The sequence below is a fragment of the Puma concolor genome, chromosome B4 (genome assembly GCF_028749965.1).
Source record: "Puma concolor isolate L17-30 chromosome B4, mPumCon1.1.hap2, whole genome shotgun sequence".
Lineage (NCBI taxonomy): Eukaryota > Metazoa > Chordata > Mammalia > Carnivora > Felidae > Puma > Puma concolor.
In genome coordinates this window covers 55,094,838-55,115,711 of record NC_141673.1, presented here as the reverse complement: position 1 = coordinate 55,115,711, position 20,874 = coordinate 55,094,838, and the positions used below count along the sequence as shown (strand labels likewise).

The 20,874-nt window shown below is 35.8% G+C and overlaps 1 protein-coding gene across 4 annotated transcripts in view; it reads right to left on the bottom strand.

Annotated features, from left to right (window-relative positions):
* Positions 1-214: 214 nt before the first annotated feature.
* Positions 215-20,874, bottom strand: part of TAFA2 (TAFA chemokine like family member 2) — a 491,182-nt gene continuing 470,522 nt past the window's right edge. For 3 of the 4 annotated variants that reach the window (XM_086712931.1, XM_086712930.1, XM_086712933.1), the window contains exon 5: positions 215-2,335. In XM_086712931.1, the coding sequence (XP_086569057.1) occupies positions 2,324-2,335 (12 nt within the window). In that variant the 3' untranslated portion in view covers positions 215-2,323. Of the gene's footprint in view, positions 2,336-11,306; positions 11,550-20,874 lie in introns of all 4 variants that reach the window. The other variant, XR_015253523.1, reaches the window with a different exon arrangement.

Here is a 20,874-nt window from a genome sequence, read left to right as displayed (position 1 = left end):
CTCAGTGGGTTAAGCGTTTGACTTCGGCTCAGGTCATGATCTAATAATGGTTCATGAGTTCAGTCCCCACATCAGGCTCTGTACTGACAGCTCAGAACCTGGAGCCTGCTCAGATTCTGCCCCTCCCCCTCTCAACAATAAACATTAAAAAAAGTTTTTTTAAATAAAACAGAATCAGAAAACAGATTCTCCAAATGTAACTCATGAAAGAGAGTCCATTTTATATCCCAATTTTATTTACCTTTTCTGAATAGTCACAACATTAATCTATGGGGGATAATCTAGTTAGTATAATTGAAATTCCATTTATTTTTTTCTATTGATATGCATGTGTCACACTTGTATATAATACAGAATTTCCAGTGTTGTTTTAAAGGACGCATTTAAAAAAACGAGAAGCATGATCTACAATTTCAAACAAACCTAGGACGAATTCATAATTTCCAAGATAAAATAGTTTTATAACTCTGTTCCAAAGAAATTAATGATATTATAATTGGTGCAAAAACTCCAGCACAACTGTTCTTTCTTTCTGATTTCATACAGTCTTGAACTATTGTAAAATCCACTCAGAACCATCTAATTCATTTTATGTATAATTAAAAGGGAGGGAAGAAGTCATTTCATTCCATGGATTTGTGGGGCAGTGTCCTTTTTGATTCAGTGCCAAAAGTGTACTTTACAAATTTGATTTTGAACAGATTTTACACTTTTAATTTTTATGCCCAGAGACATTCTGGGAAATGTATTGGTCTTTGAAATTTGTTACCAACTAACAGTCCAAAATTCTCCAAGGTATGTCAGCCCCCATCAGGGAAGCCAACATATAACTAGTTGGCCATGTCAGTGAGTTTTAAAAATACGAAAGATGTTCATATCTTCTCTAACATAATGGAACTTCTAATAGGACAGTTTCTGGAGTATCTTCTTATTAGTCTAAGATGACTAAGCAAAGAAGTCTTTCCCTTTACATCCCAATTACAGAATGGCTATGAGATTTCAATTCTTCCTTCACATAACAAATGAAACAAATGTAGTATAAAATTATACATTCTGTAATAACTTAGGAAAAAAGTACATACATGTTTAAGGCCTTTATAAATATTTGTAAGACTTTCCTGTAGAACTGAAAAACAGAAATGTTAAAATGACTACAAAAATGTGGACAGAAACTGACCTAAGAAATTGTTTGAATGGGACAACTATAAGCAAATATTTATAAATTTGATACCAAGGAAAATGAGTAATTCTATTAACAGACTGAACAAATATATAAGCATTCAAACAGTCATTGGGAGCGAGCACGGGGCAGTCTATTAAAATGATAGAAAGTATAGTTAAAAAAAAATTACTAGAAGAAATCTAAGTGAGTAACACTCAAGCTAAGAAATCAGATATCCACATGCATCCCTGGCAATTTTTTGAAACTGAAGGCTACCTACATATTTGACTGCTCACTGCTGATTTCTGTGAAGGAAAAAAGTAAACACAAACATGAAAGAAAAAGCCCACTTAAAAAAAAAAAAAACTGAAAGGGAGAGTACTCTAGAAGTACAAAATAGTATATAATGAAAATGGAAATTCAGTTCTAACTATTACCTATTTGACTGACAGAGAGCTGCAGTAGAATGTTAGCCTTGGGGAAACATGTCAGCTTGTCTATACATTCTTATATGATTGATGTATTCAGATAACTATTACTTGCCAACAATAATTATTATCAATGGATATATATTTCCATTCCTTTAACAAAAGCAACTTTAAGATGTTAAAACATGTAGGCTTTCAGAGCTCCAAGATTAGGATACAAATAAAATTGTCTCAGTCTACACCATGCCAAAGGAGAAGTTTGCAAAGGAAATATCAATAAAGCTGGGTGCATTCCCACTAGCCAGTGAACACAGGACCGGACCCAGGAACACATCCATGGCAGAAGGCTGGTGCACTTGGCAAACTTTCAGAAACAAGAAAAGCAGTCATATTTGCAGCCAAAAACCCAAACGGTGAGTGTCTGTGACATCACCTGGAAACACCAACTCTTCAGATGGGAACTTCAAATTCTTTTAGCAAGTGCAATTTTACAAGTTGAACACAGTTCAAATCTGACATCTTCGTGGCATAGAAGTTCATGTCAGACTTTTTTAAAGTCTTGGTTTCAAGAAGAGGCTGATTATGAGCCATGAAATCCCTTGGAAATATAGCTCTGGAGTGCCTCTTGTGAGCGGTATAAAAATCTCCCTTCAAGATCACCTCAGGAATTAAGTTTCTGTGCATATGTTGAATGTAATCAGGCTTGAGGATCACTTGATTGATTTATCCTTGGTTAATGGGTTACCTACAAAGGAAGAAGAAAATATAATCATTTTATAACAAGGCTAAAATCTTAAAACTCCAAACACAAGTTAGTATTAGAAATTAATAGAGAACTCAAAATGGTGGTATTTACCTTATCAAATAAAATGTTAAAATTTTAAAGGCTACCATACTCAGGTGTTGCCACCTTATAAAAATACATCATTTCTATTTATCATCTCACAATATTTTTAGAGCCACTTGCACAACTATCCAAATGACTGCAACTGTGACCAAGAAGATCTTAACTGGTCTTGTTACCCATCTCAAGTCCAAAGAATGATTCTGGAATCTTCATATGTCTTCATATGTCTTCTTGGAAGACATAATCCAGAGATCATAAACACATTATGCTAGGCCGCAGTAAAGAAAGGCCTTTGTTCACAGGAGTACAATCAGACCACATACAGTCCTTGGCCTTGTCTCCATAAAATCCATTCTTAAAATAGTTTAAAACATGGGTGTTTATTTGACTCAATTATGTTTCAGAAAAATTAACTCTTTAATGAGGAGAAAAGGAACACCTGGGGAGAAAAACAATGATTATGCACCTGTTTTACCAAGTTTTCAAGGTGTCAAAAATTCTCAAAAATTCTATTAGAGTTATATGAATGCTGTTATAAATATTACTGAGGGAGATCCACACTGGCTTTTCACAACATAATAAACATCTAGAATTCCTGATACCTCTATCTTTCTGTATACGCATAGATGTGGATGATAAATGGACATAGAGAAAGAGACAGATTTCTGCTGTGTCAGTGAACTTCCAGGCACACTCTAATATCAAGGTACTTAGAGTTTCATAATTGTTCTTTTTAAGCAATAGTTATAACAAAAAGTGAATCCTTGGAAATTACTGTGGGTACTTTGGTTTTATTCCATTAAATTACATTATTACTCATCCTTTCATAAGACATTTATAGAAAAGCTGTTTTTGTTTTGTTGTGTTTTTTTGAGCAACTATGAAAAAGAGAAACAGTAAGCAAAATAATCTAGCGATGGCTCTACCATGGCTAGTCTCCAATTACACTACAAAAAGAAGATATAAAATTCAAAAAAGTATTTTCTGCATAGAGGCAGTCATCTTGTTTGTGTCTCTCTGGTCAGCTGTCTTTCCCAAGGAAGGAGCATCTGCTTACATATTTAAAACTACATGCTCCCATGCACAGAGGAACTATGGAAGGAACTGAACTGAGGATGGAAGGATACAAACACAGAAAGGGCCTGCTGACATCTAGAGATGCTGGGAGCATGGGCTATCTTAGGTAGAGCAGCAATCTCATGATCAGTTTGTCTTCCACTTAGTTGGTCACTTTGCAAAAGTTCTGTGAATAGCTCCCAATTTGAGTGTTAGTGTTAAGAACAACATGGAAAGTAAATATAAATGTCTCTACAGACATTAATGGAGAGATAACTGATCATTGTGAAAAACATAGAAACTTCATGACAGACTGTCTTGATAAACACTGATTTACCAGAGTCTTTGATTGCCATTGCCTGAGCAAGATTGCCACTTGCCTTTTCTGAAGATTCTCCTCTTAGTAGGAAGAATTATAAAGCATAACAAGGGATTATATTTCCAAACTAGTGCCAGGAAAAGAGAGGAATTGAGAAAGAGAGGGACTGAGAGGAAACCAAAAGGTTAGCCTCAGCAGAGATTCAGCACAGGCATCTGGAGGGACATGGTGCGGTGAATCCATGAGAGCAAGTGGCCTGACCTCCTACATCATTTCAAGCCCTGGTTACAAGTAATCTCTTCATGGGTATGGTAAATGCATTCTTCTATCTTCATTCCAAGCTAAGCATTTTAACCTACTAGGTTATATAAAGCTGGGGAGTGATTCTCTCAACTATTTATATGTTAAAGCTTTATTTTCACATTCTTTTAAAAATAGACACTCAAGTTTACAGTACAACACCAAAGGTCTATGTACCTGGAACAAATTTTTCCTCCATCTCAGTAAACATATGTGTACACATAGACATATATGTATATATATATATTGTGTGTGTGTGTGTGTATATATATATATATATATATAATCCATATCCTAAGAATATCATAAATATACATTTTTATTGTTTCTATCAGCTAAAATAATTGCTAGAAAGTGAAAATTTAAATGCAACTAAAAGAATTATCTAAATAAGCATAGACTGAAACCTGATTAAAACGATTTTTTCTCACCCCAGTTTTACATAATACTCCTATGTTATTAATCCTAAAAATATCCTAGCACATTTTATGAGATGAAGATAGGGCTTAAGTGGACTGTTTTAGATTCAGTCTTTGTAGGGGTGTCTGGGTGGCTCAATCGGTTAAGTATCTAACTTCAACTCAGGTCATGATCTCACACCTCATGGGTTCGAGCCCTGCCATTGGGCTCTGAGCCTGGAGCCTGCTTGGGATTCTGTGTCTCCCTCTCTCTCTGCCCCTCCCCTGCTCACACTCTGTCTCTTTCACTCTCAAAAATAAATATTTAAAAAAATTATAGATTTAATTTTTGTAGATTACTCTGATCCAAAAATTGTGGTTTGGCCTGTGGAGTTCTACAATAAGGTCAGTGTGGCAATAATAGCAGTCACAGTGGATGTGTCATGCTACCTCTGGGCCCCTCAGTTTTCCCCTATGTAAAAAGGTTGCTGTGCAGATGAAATAGTATAATGTCTATGAAAACACCTAGCTTTGAGCACCTGGATGGTTCAGTCAGTTCAGCATTCAACTCTTGATCTCAGTTCAGGTCATAATCTCATGGTTGTGAGATCCAGCCTCACATCAGCTCCATGATGGGCATGAAGCCTGCTTGAGATTCTCTCTCTCTCCACCACCTCTCCCCTTCCCCCCCACCCAAAAAACAAAGAAAGTAAGAGTGAGTGTGAAAGAAAGGAAGAAAACACCTAGCTTTGCCAACTCTGGAGTAGTACGATGAAAGTTTGTTGTTTTTTTTTTTTTAATGCACTAAAAGCACAATGAAAGGGTCACATTAGACATTCAGTCAAATTAGAGAATTCCTACAGAATTCAAACAAAGGCTAATTGTCCTTTTCAATGTAATATAAATATGAACCTGTGTGAGCATGTATCAGCACCCTCCTTGACACCCTCCAGATTTGTACCAAATGAAATGGCAAAACCAAAGATTTAAAAACATAAAGATGATTTTGAATATAGGTGCATTATCAATTTTAATTGCCTAATATGCAAGACCCAATAATACTTAAAAATGAAACTGTCTAAAATGTAACAAACAAGTCAACCCTTCACAATTTAATGTGCTTCTTAAACAAGTGCAAGTTACTCAAGTCAAAGTTCTAGCGGACTAGTTGGGAAACAAGTGCATTCTACCCTTTGTAGACTATAAACTAGAACTTCCTGATATGCAAGGGTTGTTTAAGCAATATTTATGCAATCTAACACTTAAAAATGTTGCTTTCATTTAAAATTAATTTTTAATACACTACATTAAGCATCGCCTTATTTTCAGAACTCAAATATTGCTCTCTTTTCACTCAAGCTGTATCTTTTGGAAGAGGCCAAAGAGTAAAAAGTTTTAGGTGGTCAAGAAGATTTTCAGTAAAATTTTTTAGCTGGTCAAGAAGATTTTCAGCAAATTACCAGTAACTAAAAACAGGAGGTTGTTAGAAAACCATCCTTACAGGATAGGAAATAGCATTTGCTACCATGAATGCACTGTCTTTTGGTTCTGAGGGCAATAGATATAAAATACTGCATGAGGGAGTGAAATGGTCCTACAGTCATTATAGTTGTGCCTTGAGCTTTATAGGCTTTAATCACTACCTCAGTGAATTTGCTTTCCAAAGGCATTGTTTCACAAAGCTGTTTCTTTTTATGTAAGTCTTATTTGTGTGTGCTGCACACCGGCCAATTCAGCAAGAGAAACTACTTAACAGTTGAACACATGCAAAAGGCTAATAATAATAATAATAATGGCAGTTTTTCTAGTCACAAGCACAAAGCTATCTTGATAATGATCCACCAGGATGAAACTCACCTACTAACATTGAACAAAAAGCATTAATTCTTTAAGAATTACCCCCCCCCCTTGGGGCGCCTGGGTGGCGCAGTCGGTTAAGCGTCCGACTTCAGCCAGGTCACGATCTCGCACTCCGTGAGTTCGAGCCCCGCGTCGGGCTCTGGGCTGATGGCTCAGAGCCTGGAGCCTGTTTCCGATTCTGTGTCTCCCTCTCTCTCTGCCCCTCCCCCGTTCATGCTCTGTCTCTCTCTGTCCCAAAAATAAATAAACGTTGAAAAAAAAAAAAAAAAGAATTACCCCCTTTTTAACCCATCCATTTATCTCTCCCAACCTAACAAATCTATTATAGAATACTGATTAGGTTTCTCAAAAATTTATGCTAAAATCACATCCTTTAAATCTGTTTGCCAATTAGAGAAAATAAAACCAGGTAATAGCATATATAACATTAGTTAAGTGTGAAATTAAGTGGTCAACTATTTTATACTGTTTCTATTTTATGTTTTGAACATTATGAAGTATCCTCTGCCTATCTTCAAGATAAATTAGAAAGGCTAAAAAGGAAATTCAAGAATCTATCCTGTCCCCCGTGTAAAAGATGATTTTATAAAGTTCTTAAAATAATTATATTCATGGAGTCTGTAATTCCTTTTTTTTCCCACTCAAGCCTTGCGCCTGCATTGTCAGGGGGAGACAACACACTATGGTGAGAGGCATGACAAAGTGTGGGCTCCGTGGGCACACAGCCTAGGTTCAGATCTCTGCCTTAGCAATTTCTCACATTTTGGGGCTGAAGAAGTTATTTGAATTCCCTGAGCCTTAGTCTCCCGGAATGTAATATGAGAATTGTATTATCATCAGGCCTCATACATTTGCTATTGTGGTTAAATAAGACAATCCCTTGAAAGTCTCCAGGTAAATGTTTTTTAAATTATAACAGGTGGTAGTAGTCATAATTCCCAAACACGACACAAAAGATGATACATAGGATAACTATTGGAGGGGGCAATACTGCTTATTTCTCTGTAAGTATTGATTTCAAGTTAATTTTCCGTGTCTTCTAGAAACTGATCTTGCAATTATTCATTTCATATTCTTCTAATCATAAAAGTCATATAAAGAGGGGAACACGACCTTTTAGCCTGCTTTGGGAGTGAGACTATCTTTTCAGATGAGATGATACAGAGGAGCGGTTTAAAAGAATGTACCTGAGGCCATGCTTCCTAGGTTCAGTGCTTAGTTCTTCTGATAACTCAGTGTGTGACCTTGAGTAAAACAGGGACCTATATCATAAGGTTGTATGATCTGAGGAGCAAATAATAGGCCAAGTGCTTAGAACAATGCTAGGCACATAATAAACTCTATGTAAATGGTAACTATTATTCACACACACACACACACACACACACACACACACACACACACTTCTAGGTATCTGAATGCAATGAATTCCTAGTTTTTGTTCCTGATTATTTCTGATCATACATCACTAGTCTTTATAGACACATAATTCCATTCTTTTTTATTCTTACTTTGTCTTTTGCATGAGACTTTGCATACAGAACAAATATTTAGTAAGTAAGAAAGAAATATGTGGCGATATTTCCAAAAGGAGGTGGCAGGTTTAAATGGAGCACATGTCCAGTCTTCATAATACAGTTACTTAAATAACATCACAATAGGCACCATGTCAAACTCACATTCCGATAAATAAATGTAACTTATTTGATAAGAGTAAATGGAAAGCTAGATACCTTTATAATCCTAAAAGCTGATTTTTTTTTTAATGTTTCTTTTTTTTTTTTTTTAATTTTTTTTTCAACGTTTTATTTATTTTTGGGACAGAGAGAGACAGAGCATGAACGGGGGAGGGGCAGAGAGAGAGGGAGACACAGAATCGGAAACAGGCTCCAGGCTCTGAGCCATCAGCCCAGAGCCTGACGCGGGGCTCAAACTCACGGAGCGCGAGATCGTGACCTGGCTGAAGTCGGACGCTTAACCGACTGCGCCACCCAGGCGCCCCCCTAAAAGCTGATTTGAATGAACTTTCCCTTGCGTGGAACATCATTGCTGCTTCACTGCAAATGTATTTTTTTAATGTAGCTCTTACAAGTACATGAATTAAGCTCTTCCCTTACTTTTTGTGTACAGAATGTGCAATTAAAACATCATCACTCCGCACAAGCAGGTTTTCTCATTTAAACTAGAGAAAAGCTGCCATTGAGCTGGTCGTAACTGTACATGAATGCACTTGTCCTATCTTAAAGCACCTTATATACTGAGGTATTACAAAATGAAAGACACCTGTCTGTCTAGGATAATAATTCAAGAGCAAGATGAACAGACAGCTTTTAGGTATTGATGAGGCCCTATAAGGCAATGACATATGAATCATCTTTATAATTACACCCACCTATAAAAAAAACTAAGGCTGTATTTTACTTTCTTGGCAATGGAGGTGATTCCTATAGCCATGAAAGCTGTTGGATTTTCATGCCACAGTTTAATTTTCCCTCCTAAGAATGTCTGGTGGTGGCTTGGCCTGAACATTTAACATTTGAGGCACCAAAAGCCATCTGTATAATAGTTCAGCTAGGGTCAGTATTTCTACTAAATGACTTTGTTATCTGTCCTATAAATTCTCAAAAAATCTAACAGCTTTGGATGTTTGGGAGTCATTGCAGACAGCACAGAGCACTGCCCTAGCTAGCTGGTTATATTTAGGTATAACACATGTGGGTACCAGTGTGGAAGCAGAAGATGGCATATAATCTAACCAGACTTCTGGAGAGAAGCAAAGCACCAAACATAACTGAGGAGACATGGCCTTATTCTGATAAAAGTTTTATACTAGTGTTACTACCTGCTAGTCTTAGAACACTGGACAAGCCACTTAAAAATCTCAGAATCTCCAGGGCTTATATCTGTCAGCTCAGTCTGTCGGACTAAGTGAGCTTCTAATTCCCTTCTATCGCCAAACTACTAAGACTTTTCTTAAGAAGCACTGATTCCATATGGGATTAAGCTTTATTCTGATTACCTAAATTCACTGGTGGTACAACCACTGTGTAGAGTTCATTTTTCTAAGAAGCCTATTCATTATATTAGAATGCAGAACTAGTAAGCTTTTACCACAAACACAACATCTGTCACTGGCTTTCAGCTTCCTATGCTGTGTAAATGAAGATGTTGACTGGAAATGAATCTTTTGAACAGATGGACCTGCCCTATTTCTTGGAACTTTGAAAGCTGTACAGTGCGCCTGCCATGAACTCTTCTACGTGACTCATGAAAGCAGATGACTGTTTGCACTGCCATTTATGCACATTCATCTCCTCAGAAGCAGGTCGACTGATACTGCCTGGATGACATTCACTGCTAGCAAAACAAAACATTGCCTGATTTCTCTTTGGATAGTTAATAAATTCCTCTGGGACATCAAGAAAATTTAAGACTTTCCTTCTCCTGGCTCCTGTACACAACTTGTATTTATTCCAGGTGGAAAATGACCCCCAAAATGAAGATAATTCTGAAAGACAACAGGATAATGGGATCCAGTTATTTTTCTCTCAGAAACATTCAAAAGTCCTTAAAAAAGGAAAACAATTATTTTGAATACTTGAAGGAAATCTGAATAGACTTAAAAAAATATTCCATATACCAGCAGAGTTCTCACATTTTTAGAGACAGTGGAGATTATGAACTCAATCGGAAGGTACTTTACCTGCTAAATTTGATACTGGGTTCGTTTTTTAGACTCACCTCTAATTTATGAAGGAGTCATTTGAATTGATAGTTTTTATCCACTTTCTGACATAAAGCCTTACTTTAAAATTTTAAATCTGTTCAAGGATCTCACTTCTCAAGAGTTTCAGCTTCACTGCATATGAGGGCTGGCAGAAGGTACACAGTACAAATTGTGCTCAAAAGGTGAATTTAAGAGAAGTGGGTAGGGGAGAAGGGCTAAAACTTGATAGCCTAGAGATTGCCAAGAACAGCATTTTCTCTGAGCTTCCTGGATGGTTTGAGTTATAAATACAAATGGCTCTTTCCTTGAGATACCTGTCTGAGTAAAGAAGACGTTGTTGTCACCTGGAGAAGAACTTGGTGCAACATGTACCAAGCCGGTACCATGCCCGAAGTAGCACATTCGCCCTCCTCCCCAGCCCTGTCCTTTTCCATAATATTACATTAGAAATTATCCTTCCATATGTGGCAGACCTTGGAAAAAAATTTGCTGTCTGTAACTTCCAAACCTAGAATGTATTTTCTGACAAACAGGGTAATATAGTCAGTGATGTTTAATATGTCGGGTGCTTTTGCCTCTTCCCTTCTTTTTTCTCAGTTATATTCTTCCCTGGGTTTCTTTTTTTTTTTTTTTTTTTTCTTTTAAGAATAATAGTCACATATCAGAAGTTTCAAAATCTCAAAGTTGATCAAAATATGAATCTTTAGCTACTTCTAATAGCTTAGATGCTAATTTGACATAGCTGATTCAATTATAGAGCAATTTATGTAAGGATTGGACCATTAAGTAAGAATATTATCTTCATTTGGGCTCAGTACTTTTCATGTTAACTTCTACATTAACAGGCAGGTTGAATACTGACAGAGGTCCACTAGTACACCCAAAGTTTTTATTATCCATTTCCTATGCTTGGAAAAACAATGTCAATGGCAGGGCCACTGTAGGTGACAATATTAGGTTCACCTCCTTGTGGCAGGGTTGTTTAATTGGTGGGCCTCATAATAGTTCAAAGAGTGATGCCCCCTCCTTATTTCTATAGGAGATAGTTCAATGCCTTTCTTTACTGAATACTGAGACAGTTCTTTGCTTTCTGATCCCTAAAGCTATACCAAGTTCATCTTTCACCCTGAAATCAGGAGCATCTGGAATGCTAATGGTAACTATAAGAAAGATTAGGTTACAGTTAATCCTGCAACACAGTGTACACACCTGCTCTGTGAGAAATAAACCAAGACGAGAGCTCATTTCGGGAGATGTTTTGAATCTTTACTCCTCAACGAAACTTCTGTCCCTTCCTTAGAATCCGACCAACACTAGGATTCACCACACTAGTGCTCCAACGTGGAGCCAGAATATTTTTGAGTGTGGAAAAATCAAAAATTGTCATCAGGCACAGCAGAAACCTTCTCTTTCTACTTCTCCATTCGAACTTGAAGAGTTTTACATGTTTGCCTAAGGAACAAACACATGTCAGGTACTCCACTGTTCAACAGATTATTACAGGAAGCAAACCTGGGAGAAAGGGAACATTTCAACAAACATAAAGGGACAGTGAGACAATAACTTCTTTACGTCCATAGAAGTTCACAATGGAGATAGGTTTGCATCTCTCCTAGAGGATCACGAACTCGTAGAACATTTTTTTTAATTTCAGAAAGATACTCATAAACGGGACCTAAAATAAAAAAGCTTTTACGAGAAATTGATACAAAAATAGCAAGAATTTCTTGTGAATATTTTGAGAAGCGTTCTGCACAAACTTAATTAAAAATTCATTAAAGTCAAGGGAGAAAGTATATAGAAATTAGTATACCATCATTTTAACATAAAAGGGTAAGAGAACTATGCAAATAGTATTATGTAGTAATATTCAATCGCAGTTCAAAGATTTAATATTCATGATCTTTCCTGAACAGCCATGTCTACAGTAATTTGTGATTTTGCTAAAGCATGAACCTAAATTGTACACAATTTAATGTTGATAAATGGGGCCAGGTCATTTAACCAATGTATAGGTCTAGCCACCCATAGGCATTCACAAGCCAGCTTTGTTATTCTCTGCTGATCAACTGTGTAATCCTGATTAACAGTCTGAATGGGATCCATGACATTTTACAGATATAGACTTGCAAAGGTTTGCTTTATAATCTCTTTCCCAAGCTACTCCAGAGATATCAAACATCTACTATTTGAATTTCAAATATTTGAGAGTATAACATGAATAACAATAATAAATAATAAAAATCCTATGAAGGAGTGGCTAACAATTTAGAATCAGACAATAGAAGGTTTTGGTAATATGAACCAGAAGTAAAACATTTCCTACATAAATTTGAGAGTTCAGGATAGTTAAAACCAATAGCAGGAGAAAAAATTAATAATGTTATAATATAGAAAGATGTCTCCCAATTTTGAAAAAAAAAATGGAATATTTGAGTAATGAGAACCAACCCCTTATCCTCGTCACACCTAGATCTCTCCCTACCTGAATGGAAAATGGAAGACTAAAATGATGGCCTGAGAAATAACAGAACTTTTGAGTTTGGGTCATCATGAGTACTTGATTTTATCCACACAGGTCAGAGCCAATGCAGTCATAAAGTGGGTCGGTGTCATGACTTGCCATAGACACTTGTTATAAAGGATGAAGCTGGAGGAAATTTATAGGAGCTTCATATCAATCCACCTACCCTCATCTCTCCATCTTCCCAATCCCTTCAGAGACAAACAGGCTCATCTCTAGTCATAACTAACTATTTAATACTCACAGGACTTGATATGCCCATTCGTATCTCCTTATCTTTACACATTTTTACCTTTGCCAGAAATCTCTTCTTTCAAACCTCAGAAGCAATGTTACCACTTCATAAGCCTTTTGTGATTCATCCAGTCAGCACTTTGTCCATACATCTTTTATAAGACATATCTCATCATATTATGATTATTTAGTAATCTCTGTTTCTCGCACTAAGCTATGATATAGTAGAAAAAAAGATATTCAGCATACATTTTGTTTCCTCAGTGCTAAGCAGCATTCTAGGCACATAAATAATGCCTAATATTTGTCAAATGAAAGACTGAAATGACGGATGGGTGGGTGGATGGATAAATGAAAAAATGAATGAATGAAGGTAAGAGGAAAGTGATACATAATTTCAGGAGAAGGACACCTGGGGCTACTATTTGGATTCTCTGTGAATAGCTAGGGGAACAATGAGGTGACCCCAAAGGTCAGTTCCTCCATTTTTTATTTTTTTAGGATTATTCCCATGATTCTGTGGTTTCAGAATTTGAAATTATAGATATGCATGGGTCCTGACATCGGTTTCACATTTGCACCTTGGATATTTAAATTTATTCTCATTTGGAAAAGGTCTGATTTTTAAAACAAAATTAATTCATGAAAATAATGATGCAAGAAGATAATAGCAATGTGTGATGCTTTAATTGGTATTAGACTAACCACTTGGGATGTGGAAAATGTCCAAATAGATACATCAAGGTTGATTCCAGCATACTCATTACAGTTAACATTTCAGTTAGAAATTATCCTAATTTTTTTAAATGCAATTCTCTCTTGAGTAATTTCCATACTGCTGCTTAACACTGTCAGGAAAATTTTCTCATGAAATATTCCGTGGTGACAATTATCCTACACCTAAGTATTACATGCTCACTTGACATCAGGTATGGTGTTACAAATGAAATACCAACAAATTTCTTATAATGGAACAAAGTAAACAAATTTCACAATGATTGATTCACTTCCAAAGTAACTAATGTGAATTCAATCTCTCTTTCTTATGTACTGATTATATACTCTATGTAGTTTAGGATGCCTCACCCCTCCCCCTATTTCTTTTTTCAAATATAGAGGCTAGAAGGTTGTTTTTGTTTGTTTGTTTGTTTTGTTTTGTTTTTGAAAGAGAGAGATAGCAAGTGTGTGCAAACGAGGAAGGGGCAGGGGGAGGGAGGGAGAGAATCTTAAGCAGGCTCTATGCTAGGCATGGAGGGCTCCATGCTAGGATGTAGGGCTCAGTGTCACAAACATGAGTCTAAAGAGTAGAAATAACAAATAACAAATAACAGTAGAAATAACAAATAACAATAACCAATTAATGGACTGAACCACCAGGCACCCCTAGAGGCTAGTGTTTTAGAAGGCAAAGAGTTGATTTTTGCTTAGTGAAATGCAACAGACTCCATTTTCTGGTCTAGACTAGAATGCCAAAGACAGCTGATCCTTCTCCTCATGGAAACCTGGAACCTTCCTCACCCTTTCCTTTGCCTCCACCTTTCAGATCATAATTGCTGGAATCAATAGACAACTTGGTGCACATTTATGTTCCCTTGTAACCCTCAGAATTATTCTTTGAGATTATCCCCATTTACTATTTACAGTTATTAGGCCTTGTTATTAATGACTGTTATCTCCAATTTACAGTTGAAAACACTGAAGTTCAGAAAAATTAAGCAAAACTTCTGGAAGATGCATCTAAGCAGTGATAGTCTAGGGACTGAGATCCTCATTCTGGGACTTCAAACCTACTAAAATAGGTACTGCATACCTGTTTCTTCCATTAATTTATTTGACTAGTATTAATTGAGCACATAATAAGTAGTAGGGATACACTTGGGATATATTTTCCAGTTTGAGGAGTAGTCCTGCTTTACACCTGTTGTCCTGACTTTCTGTTGAGCTTATCTTGGAAATATGTCCTATTATGGACAATAAATTATATCTTCATTCATATAGAGTACTCATCTTTACTGTGGAAATTTGAATTTTAGTAAACAACTACTAAATGTTGAAATATTAAAGCTACGAATGAATGATTCTTTAATATGGGAATTTAAGCCACTGTGGTTGCAAAAAAAGGGAACATTTTTTGAAGCATAAAACATTTCTGAAATCCATTAAATCACATCAAGCTGGTAATAAATTTTTAAGGCTGGCATTGAGGAAGGGTTCCTAGATATAGCTCTGTACTAACTTCTTCAACTTTTCCATCATAAAAATGAGACATTGAGGTTGTAATGTGAAAGACTGACTATAATATTATCAGTTACTATTGTAATCCAAGGTCATGAACTCTGAATCAAATTAAAGCCATGGAACACACTATTACCTTTGAGATAGAAGATTCATTTTAACAAAGAGGTCAAAAGAAGCTTCTTACAAAATCTAGATCTATTTTAAAACACTAATACTCCCTTAAGTATGAGGTTTGCTTACTAGATATTTTTGTTATTTCTATTGCACCATAATGAAAAATATTTTAATGGCATCTTTCTAATCTTGAGTAAAATTGAAAAGTGATCATTGGGAATTTCAATTTCCCTCATTTTTTTTTCTTTTCTTGACCATGAATAATTAAAAGTTGGCCAAGAGGTGGTGTGTCCTACGTTTATTTAAAGTTCACCTACTGATGATGTTAAAAAAAATAATAAATTTAAGACTTTCAGAGAATCAGGCAAGCAGTAATTACAAGTAATGGTTAAGAGCATGGGTTAAGAGCATCCTCCAGTCATGGCTGGTTCTGACTTCAGTATCTTAAATGTGCGGCGCTGTTATTTCACTACAAAAAAAACTGTTTCCTTTCCTATACATGGAGATTGTCCCTGTCTCATAATACTACTATGAAGATTAAATGAAATAATACCTATAATAAGAATACAATAAATACTAACTTTTAAACATAAACAGTACCTTGAAATAAATATTTTCAGAAACATAAGTTTGTATACTTAACATTTTCAGTATCCCATTGTCATTATAAAATATGAAATCTTATTCTATAATAAGACATTAAGTATGGATGTATTTCTGGCTCTCTGATACTGTGTCCTTTCCAAAGCTATAAATTTCCTGTGCAAAGTCTGCTTTATTTTCAAAGGTTATGCTAGAGTCAGGATAAATTATAAGGAGGGTATATTATGCACATGAGGTTTAACACAACTTTTGTTATTTTCTAAGAGTAGAAACTTATATATAACACATTTTGTTGGAAATGTACTGAGGTTAAAAAAATCACTTAGGTTTTATTTGTTATTCCATAAATAGGAATTATTAGCTTCTGCTAATTGCTGAATATCTATAAACACTTTCAGCATCAGCTTCTACTTGCTGTTTTTGTGATTTAGTAAGAACATTAATGTTGTATTAGTAACAGCAAAATGGGCAAGAGTGGCTCAGGATTCAATAAAGCAGTCCTCTACTGCTGTACCAACTACTCCAAGCTAACTTCATCTTAAATTGCCATAGGCAAACAAATACAAAAACCTTAACATGAAGAAGAGAAAAGAATAACCCACAAACCTAGCACATAAACCCTAGCATAACATTTCTTTCAGGTTAAGAAAACATTTTGACTATAAAGGGAAACTTTTTTGGTGAGACGGTCTTTGAAATATACGAATGGATATAGAAATACCAGTTGAGTAAATGACAATAATTGCAGTGTTCAGGGGGAAAAAATGCCACCTTCATGTGGTAGCTTCTGATAAGTCCCTGAAGAGATGTTGCTGAAGAGCCATGGTCTAGTGGCTGTACAGGAAAACCTGTATCTGCTCCTGCAGCATAAGCCTAGCAAAGGTGCCTTTACAATTGATAAACACAACAGTTTCCATGAGGCCCATCTGTGGTAGCTAACTGGAATGGCCCAGATCCTGTTACCATCACAGACACTAGAATCCACATATTTCCTCTTTGTGGTCCCTTACCAGCATGATCTCTTTGCAGCTAATCCAAAAGAGAATAGGTGCACAGAACAACCGTGGAAGAATGTTTGCTTTTGAAAGCCCACGTATATGTATGGAGGCGGTAAGGGAAGACTTGAGATATCTCTACGTTAGTGCTTAATCAGATTGACAACTTGGAATATAATGTTCATGTTTGAGTTCTGAAAAAGCTGGCTCATTTTATACACCTATTAACTTTATTGTTTAATGTATTTTACTTAACAAGTAAATATAGCCCTTACCCTTAAATAGGAACTATGTTGAGTGCTTTACAAATATTAACTTATTTATTCCAGACAGGGACCCTATGTGGTGGGTATACTATTGTCCCGATCTCACAGATGTGCAAACTGAGGAACCCAGCTATTAAGTAACTTGTTAAAGGCCACCAGCTAATAAGTGGCAGATTAGGGAAATGAATCCAAGTAATCTGACTCCAGAGACCAGTTTCTTAATGATTACACCATCCTTGAAGACATTCTCAACAGAACACAGCAACCATTTCTCATCGAGGCAAATAGGACCCATTATAAAAATAGACAACCAGCTCCTGGCAATTCATCCATTGTGAGTGATTAAGGCAAAACAGTACAGCTCTTGGAAACGTTCTGGAGTCTCAGAGAAATTTTTTTTTTCATGCAAAAGTCTTGTTAAATTAAAAACAGAATATTACTCCCTTCCCAAGAAACACTTTCTTGCTTATATATTAGACTAAATCACTAGGCATACTAGCTCTAGAATGTGTTTCTGACTGCTATGTTTCTTAGCTCTCTGTATGTGGTAGAATGTGTTTCTGACTGCTATGTTTCTTAGCTCTCTGTATGTGGTATGACTAAAGAATGAGGTTATATTCTTGAGTGTAATAATGGCTGTTGTTGTTCTTATAAAAAAAAAATGCATCTGGGGCACCTGGGTGGCTCAGTCAGTTAAGCATCTGACTTCGGCTCAGGTCATGATCTCACAGTTCGTGGGTTCAAGCCCTGCGTCAGGCTGTGGGCTGACAGCTCAGAGCCTGGAGCCTGCTTCAGATTCTGTGTCTCCCTCTCTCTCTCCCCCCCCCACCCTCTATCTCTCGAAAATAAACACTAAAAAAAAATTTGTTAATGCATCCTAATGTCATTTAGAATGACGACTTTATAATTTACTTGCTTGCCTTATGGATTTTCTCAAAAGACTGGCATTTCCTAACTAATCTGGTATCTCATAATATGAGGAATATAACCTGAAGAGGTAGGTCAGAAAAAATATGTCAAACTTCCATTGTAGATGGGACAAGACAATGCGCAGAAGAACTGGGATCTCCATACAACAGAAATATTGTGACTAGATTTGTCTTTGGTATCTAGTTCCTAATATAATGACTGGCACTAAATAGGTGTTCAATAAATGCTTAGCAAATTCAGATTCAGGTATGATTTTGTTCTATTTCCATTGACAGATACAACACACACAGTTTAAAAAAAAAAAAACCTCCAAATTTATACATAGAGTGCCAAACCTGCACACATAGAAAACATCCTCTAGGTATATAAAAATATTCTACTTTTTAAAAACATATTAAATTCTTTTTTGATATATAATTGACATTAGTTTCAGGTGTACAACATGATTCAATATTTATATACATTGCAAAATAATTACAACAAGGATCTACTTAACATAAATTTTTTTGTGTAAGAATTTTTAAGATTTATTCAGTTAGCAACTTTCAAATATGAAATACAATATTGTAAACGATAGTCACCATGCTATATTTAATATCCCAATGAGTAAATTATTTTATAACTGGAAGGTTGTGCCTTGTGACACCCTTCACCCATTTCGCCCACCCCCAACCTCCACCTTTCATGACCACCAATCCATTAACTGTATCTATAAGCTTGGTGCTGTGGTTTTTTTGTTTTGTTTTGTTTTATTTATATTCCACAAATAAGAGGTATCATATGGTATTTGTCTATGTCTGACTTATTTCACTTAAAATAATGCCCTCTAGGTCCATCCATGTTGCTACAGATGGCTGAAATTATGCCATTGTATGTGATACACACACACACACACACACACACACACACACACACATACACACACACACACACACAACATTTTCTTTTTTTCTAAGTTTTTATTTTAATTCTGATTAGTTAATATACAGTGTTATATTAGTTTCAGGGGTACAATGTAGTAATTCAACAATTCCATATATCACCTGGTGCTCATTACAACATGTGAACTCCTTAATCCCCATTACCTATTTCCCCTCCCCCCACCTCCCCTCTGGTACCATACAGTTTGTTCTCTGTAGTTAAGAGTCTATTTCTTGGTTTGTCTCTCTCATATTTCCCCTTTGCTCATTTGTTTCTTAGATTCTACATGAGTGAAATCATATAATATTTGTCTTTTTCTGACTTATTTCACTTAGCGTAATACACTCTAGCTCCATACATGTCATTACATGATATATATATATCATATATATATATATATATATATATATATATATATATATATATATATATGATAGATATATATGATAAATTAGTTTATACACAACATCTTCTTTATCCATCCATCATTTGATGGATACTTGGGTTGCTTCCATATCTTAGCTATTATAAATAATGCTGCTATAAACAGGTGTGCATGTATCCCTTTGAATTAGCATTTTTATATTCTTTGGATAAATACCCAGTAGTGCAATTGCTGGATTGTAGAGAAGTTCTGTTTTTAACTTTTTGAGGAAGCTTCATACTATTTTGCACAGTGGCTGCACCAGTTTGCATTCCCACCAACAGTGCAAGAGGGTTCCCCTTTCTCCATATCCTTGCCAACACCTGTTGGTTCTTTTGTTGTTGATTTTTGCCATTCTGACAGGTGTGAGGTGATACCTCCTTATAATTTTGATCTGTATTTTCCTGATAGTGAATGATGATGAACATCTTTTCATGTGTCTGTTGGCCATCTGAATGTCTTCTTTGGAAAAATGTCTGTTCAGGTCTTCTGCGTATTTTTATATTATTTGGGGGGGGGGTGTTGAGGTTTATAAATTCTTTATATATTTTGGATACTAACCCTTTATCAGATATGTCATTTGCAAATATCTTCTCCCATTGAGTAGGTTGTCTTTTAGTTTTGTTAATTGTTTCCTTCACTGCACAGAAACTTTTTATTTTGATATAGTCCTAATAGTTTATTTTTGCCTTTATTTCCCTTGCCTCAAGACACATATCTAGAAAATAGTTGCTGTGGCTCATGTCAGAGAAGGTACTGCCTGTGTTATCTTCTAGGTCTTCAGGTCTTACATTTAGGTCTTTAATCCATTGTGAATTTATTTTTGTGAATGGTGTAACAGAGTGGTCCAGTTACATTCTTTGCATGTAGCTGTACAGTTTTCCCAAAACCATTTGTTGAAGAGACTTTTTTCTATTGGAAATTCTTTCTTTGTTGAAGATTAGTTGGCCATATAGTGGTGGCTTTACTTCTGGGTTTTCCATTCTGTTCTATTGATCTTTGTATCTGTTTTTGTGCCAGTTCCATATTGTTTTGATTACTACAGCTTTGAAATATAACTTGAAGTCCAAAATTGTGATGCCTCCATCATTGCTTTTCTTTCTAAAAGCTGCTCTGGCTATTCAGGGCTTTTTTCATTCTATACAAATTTTAGGACTGCTTGTTCTAGTTCTGCAGAAAATGCTGCTGGTATTTTGATGAGGATTTCATTAAATGTATAGGTTGACTTGGGTAGTATAGCAATATTTGTTCTTCCAATCCATGAGCATGAATGTCTTTCCATTTCTTAGTGTCATCTTCAATTTATTTCATCAGTGTTTGATAGTTTTCAGAGGACAAAACTTTCACTTCTTTTTTTTATTTTTTATTTTTTAAGGTTTTTAAAAATTTTTTTTAATGTTTATTTATTTTTGAGACAGAGAGAGACAGAGCATGAATGGGGGAGGGTCAGAGAGAGAGGGAGACACAGAATCTGAAGCAGGCTCCAGGCTCTGAGTTGTCAGCACAGAGCCCGACATGGGGCTCAAAC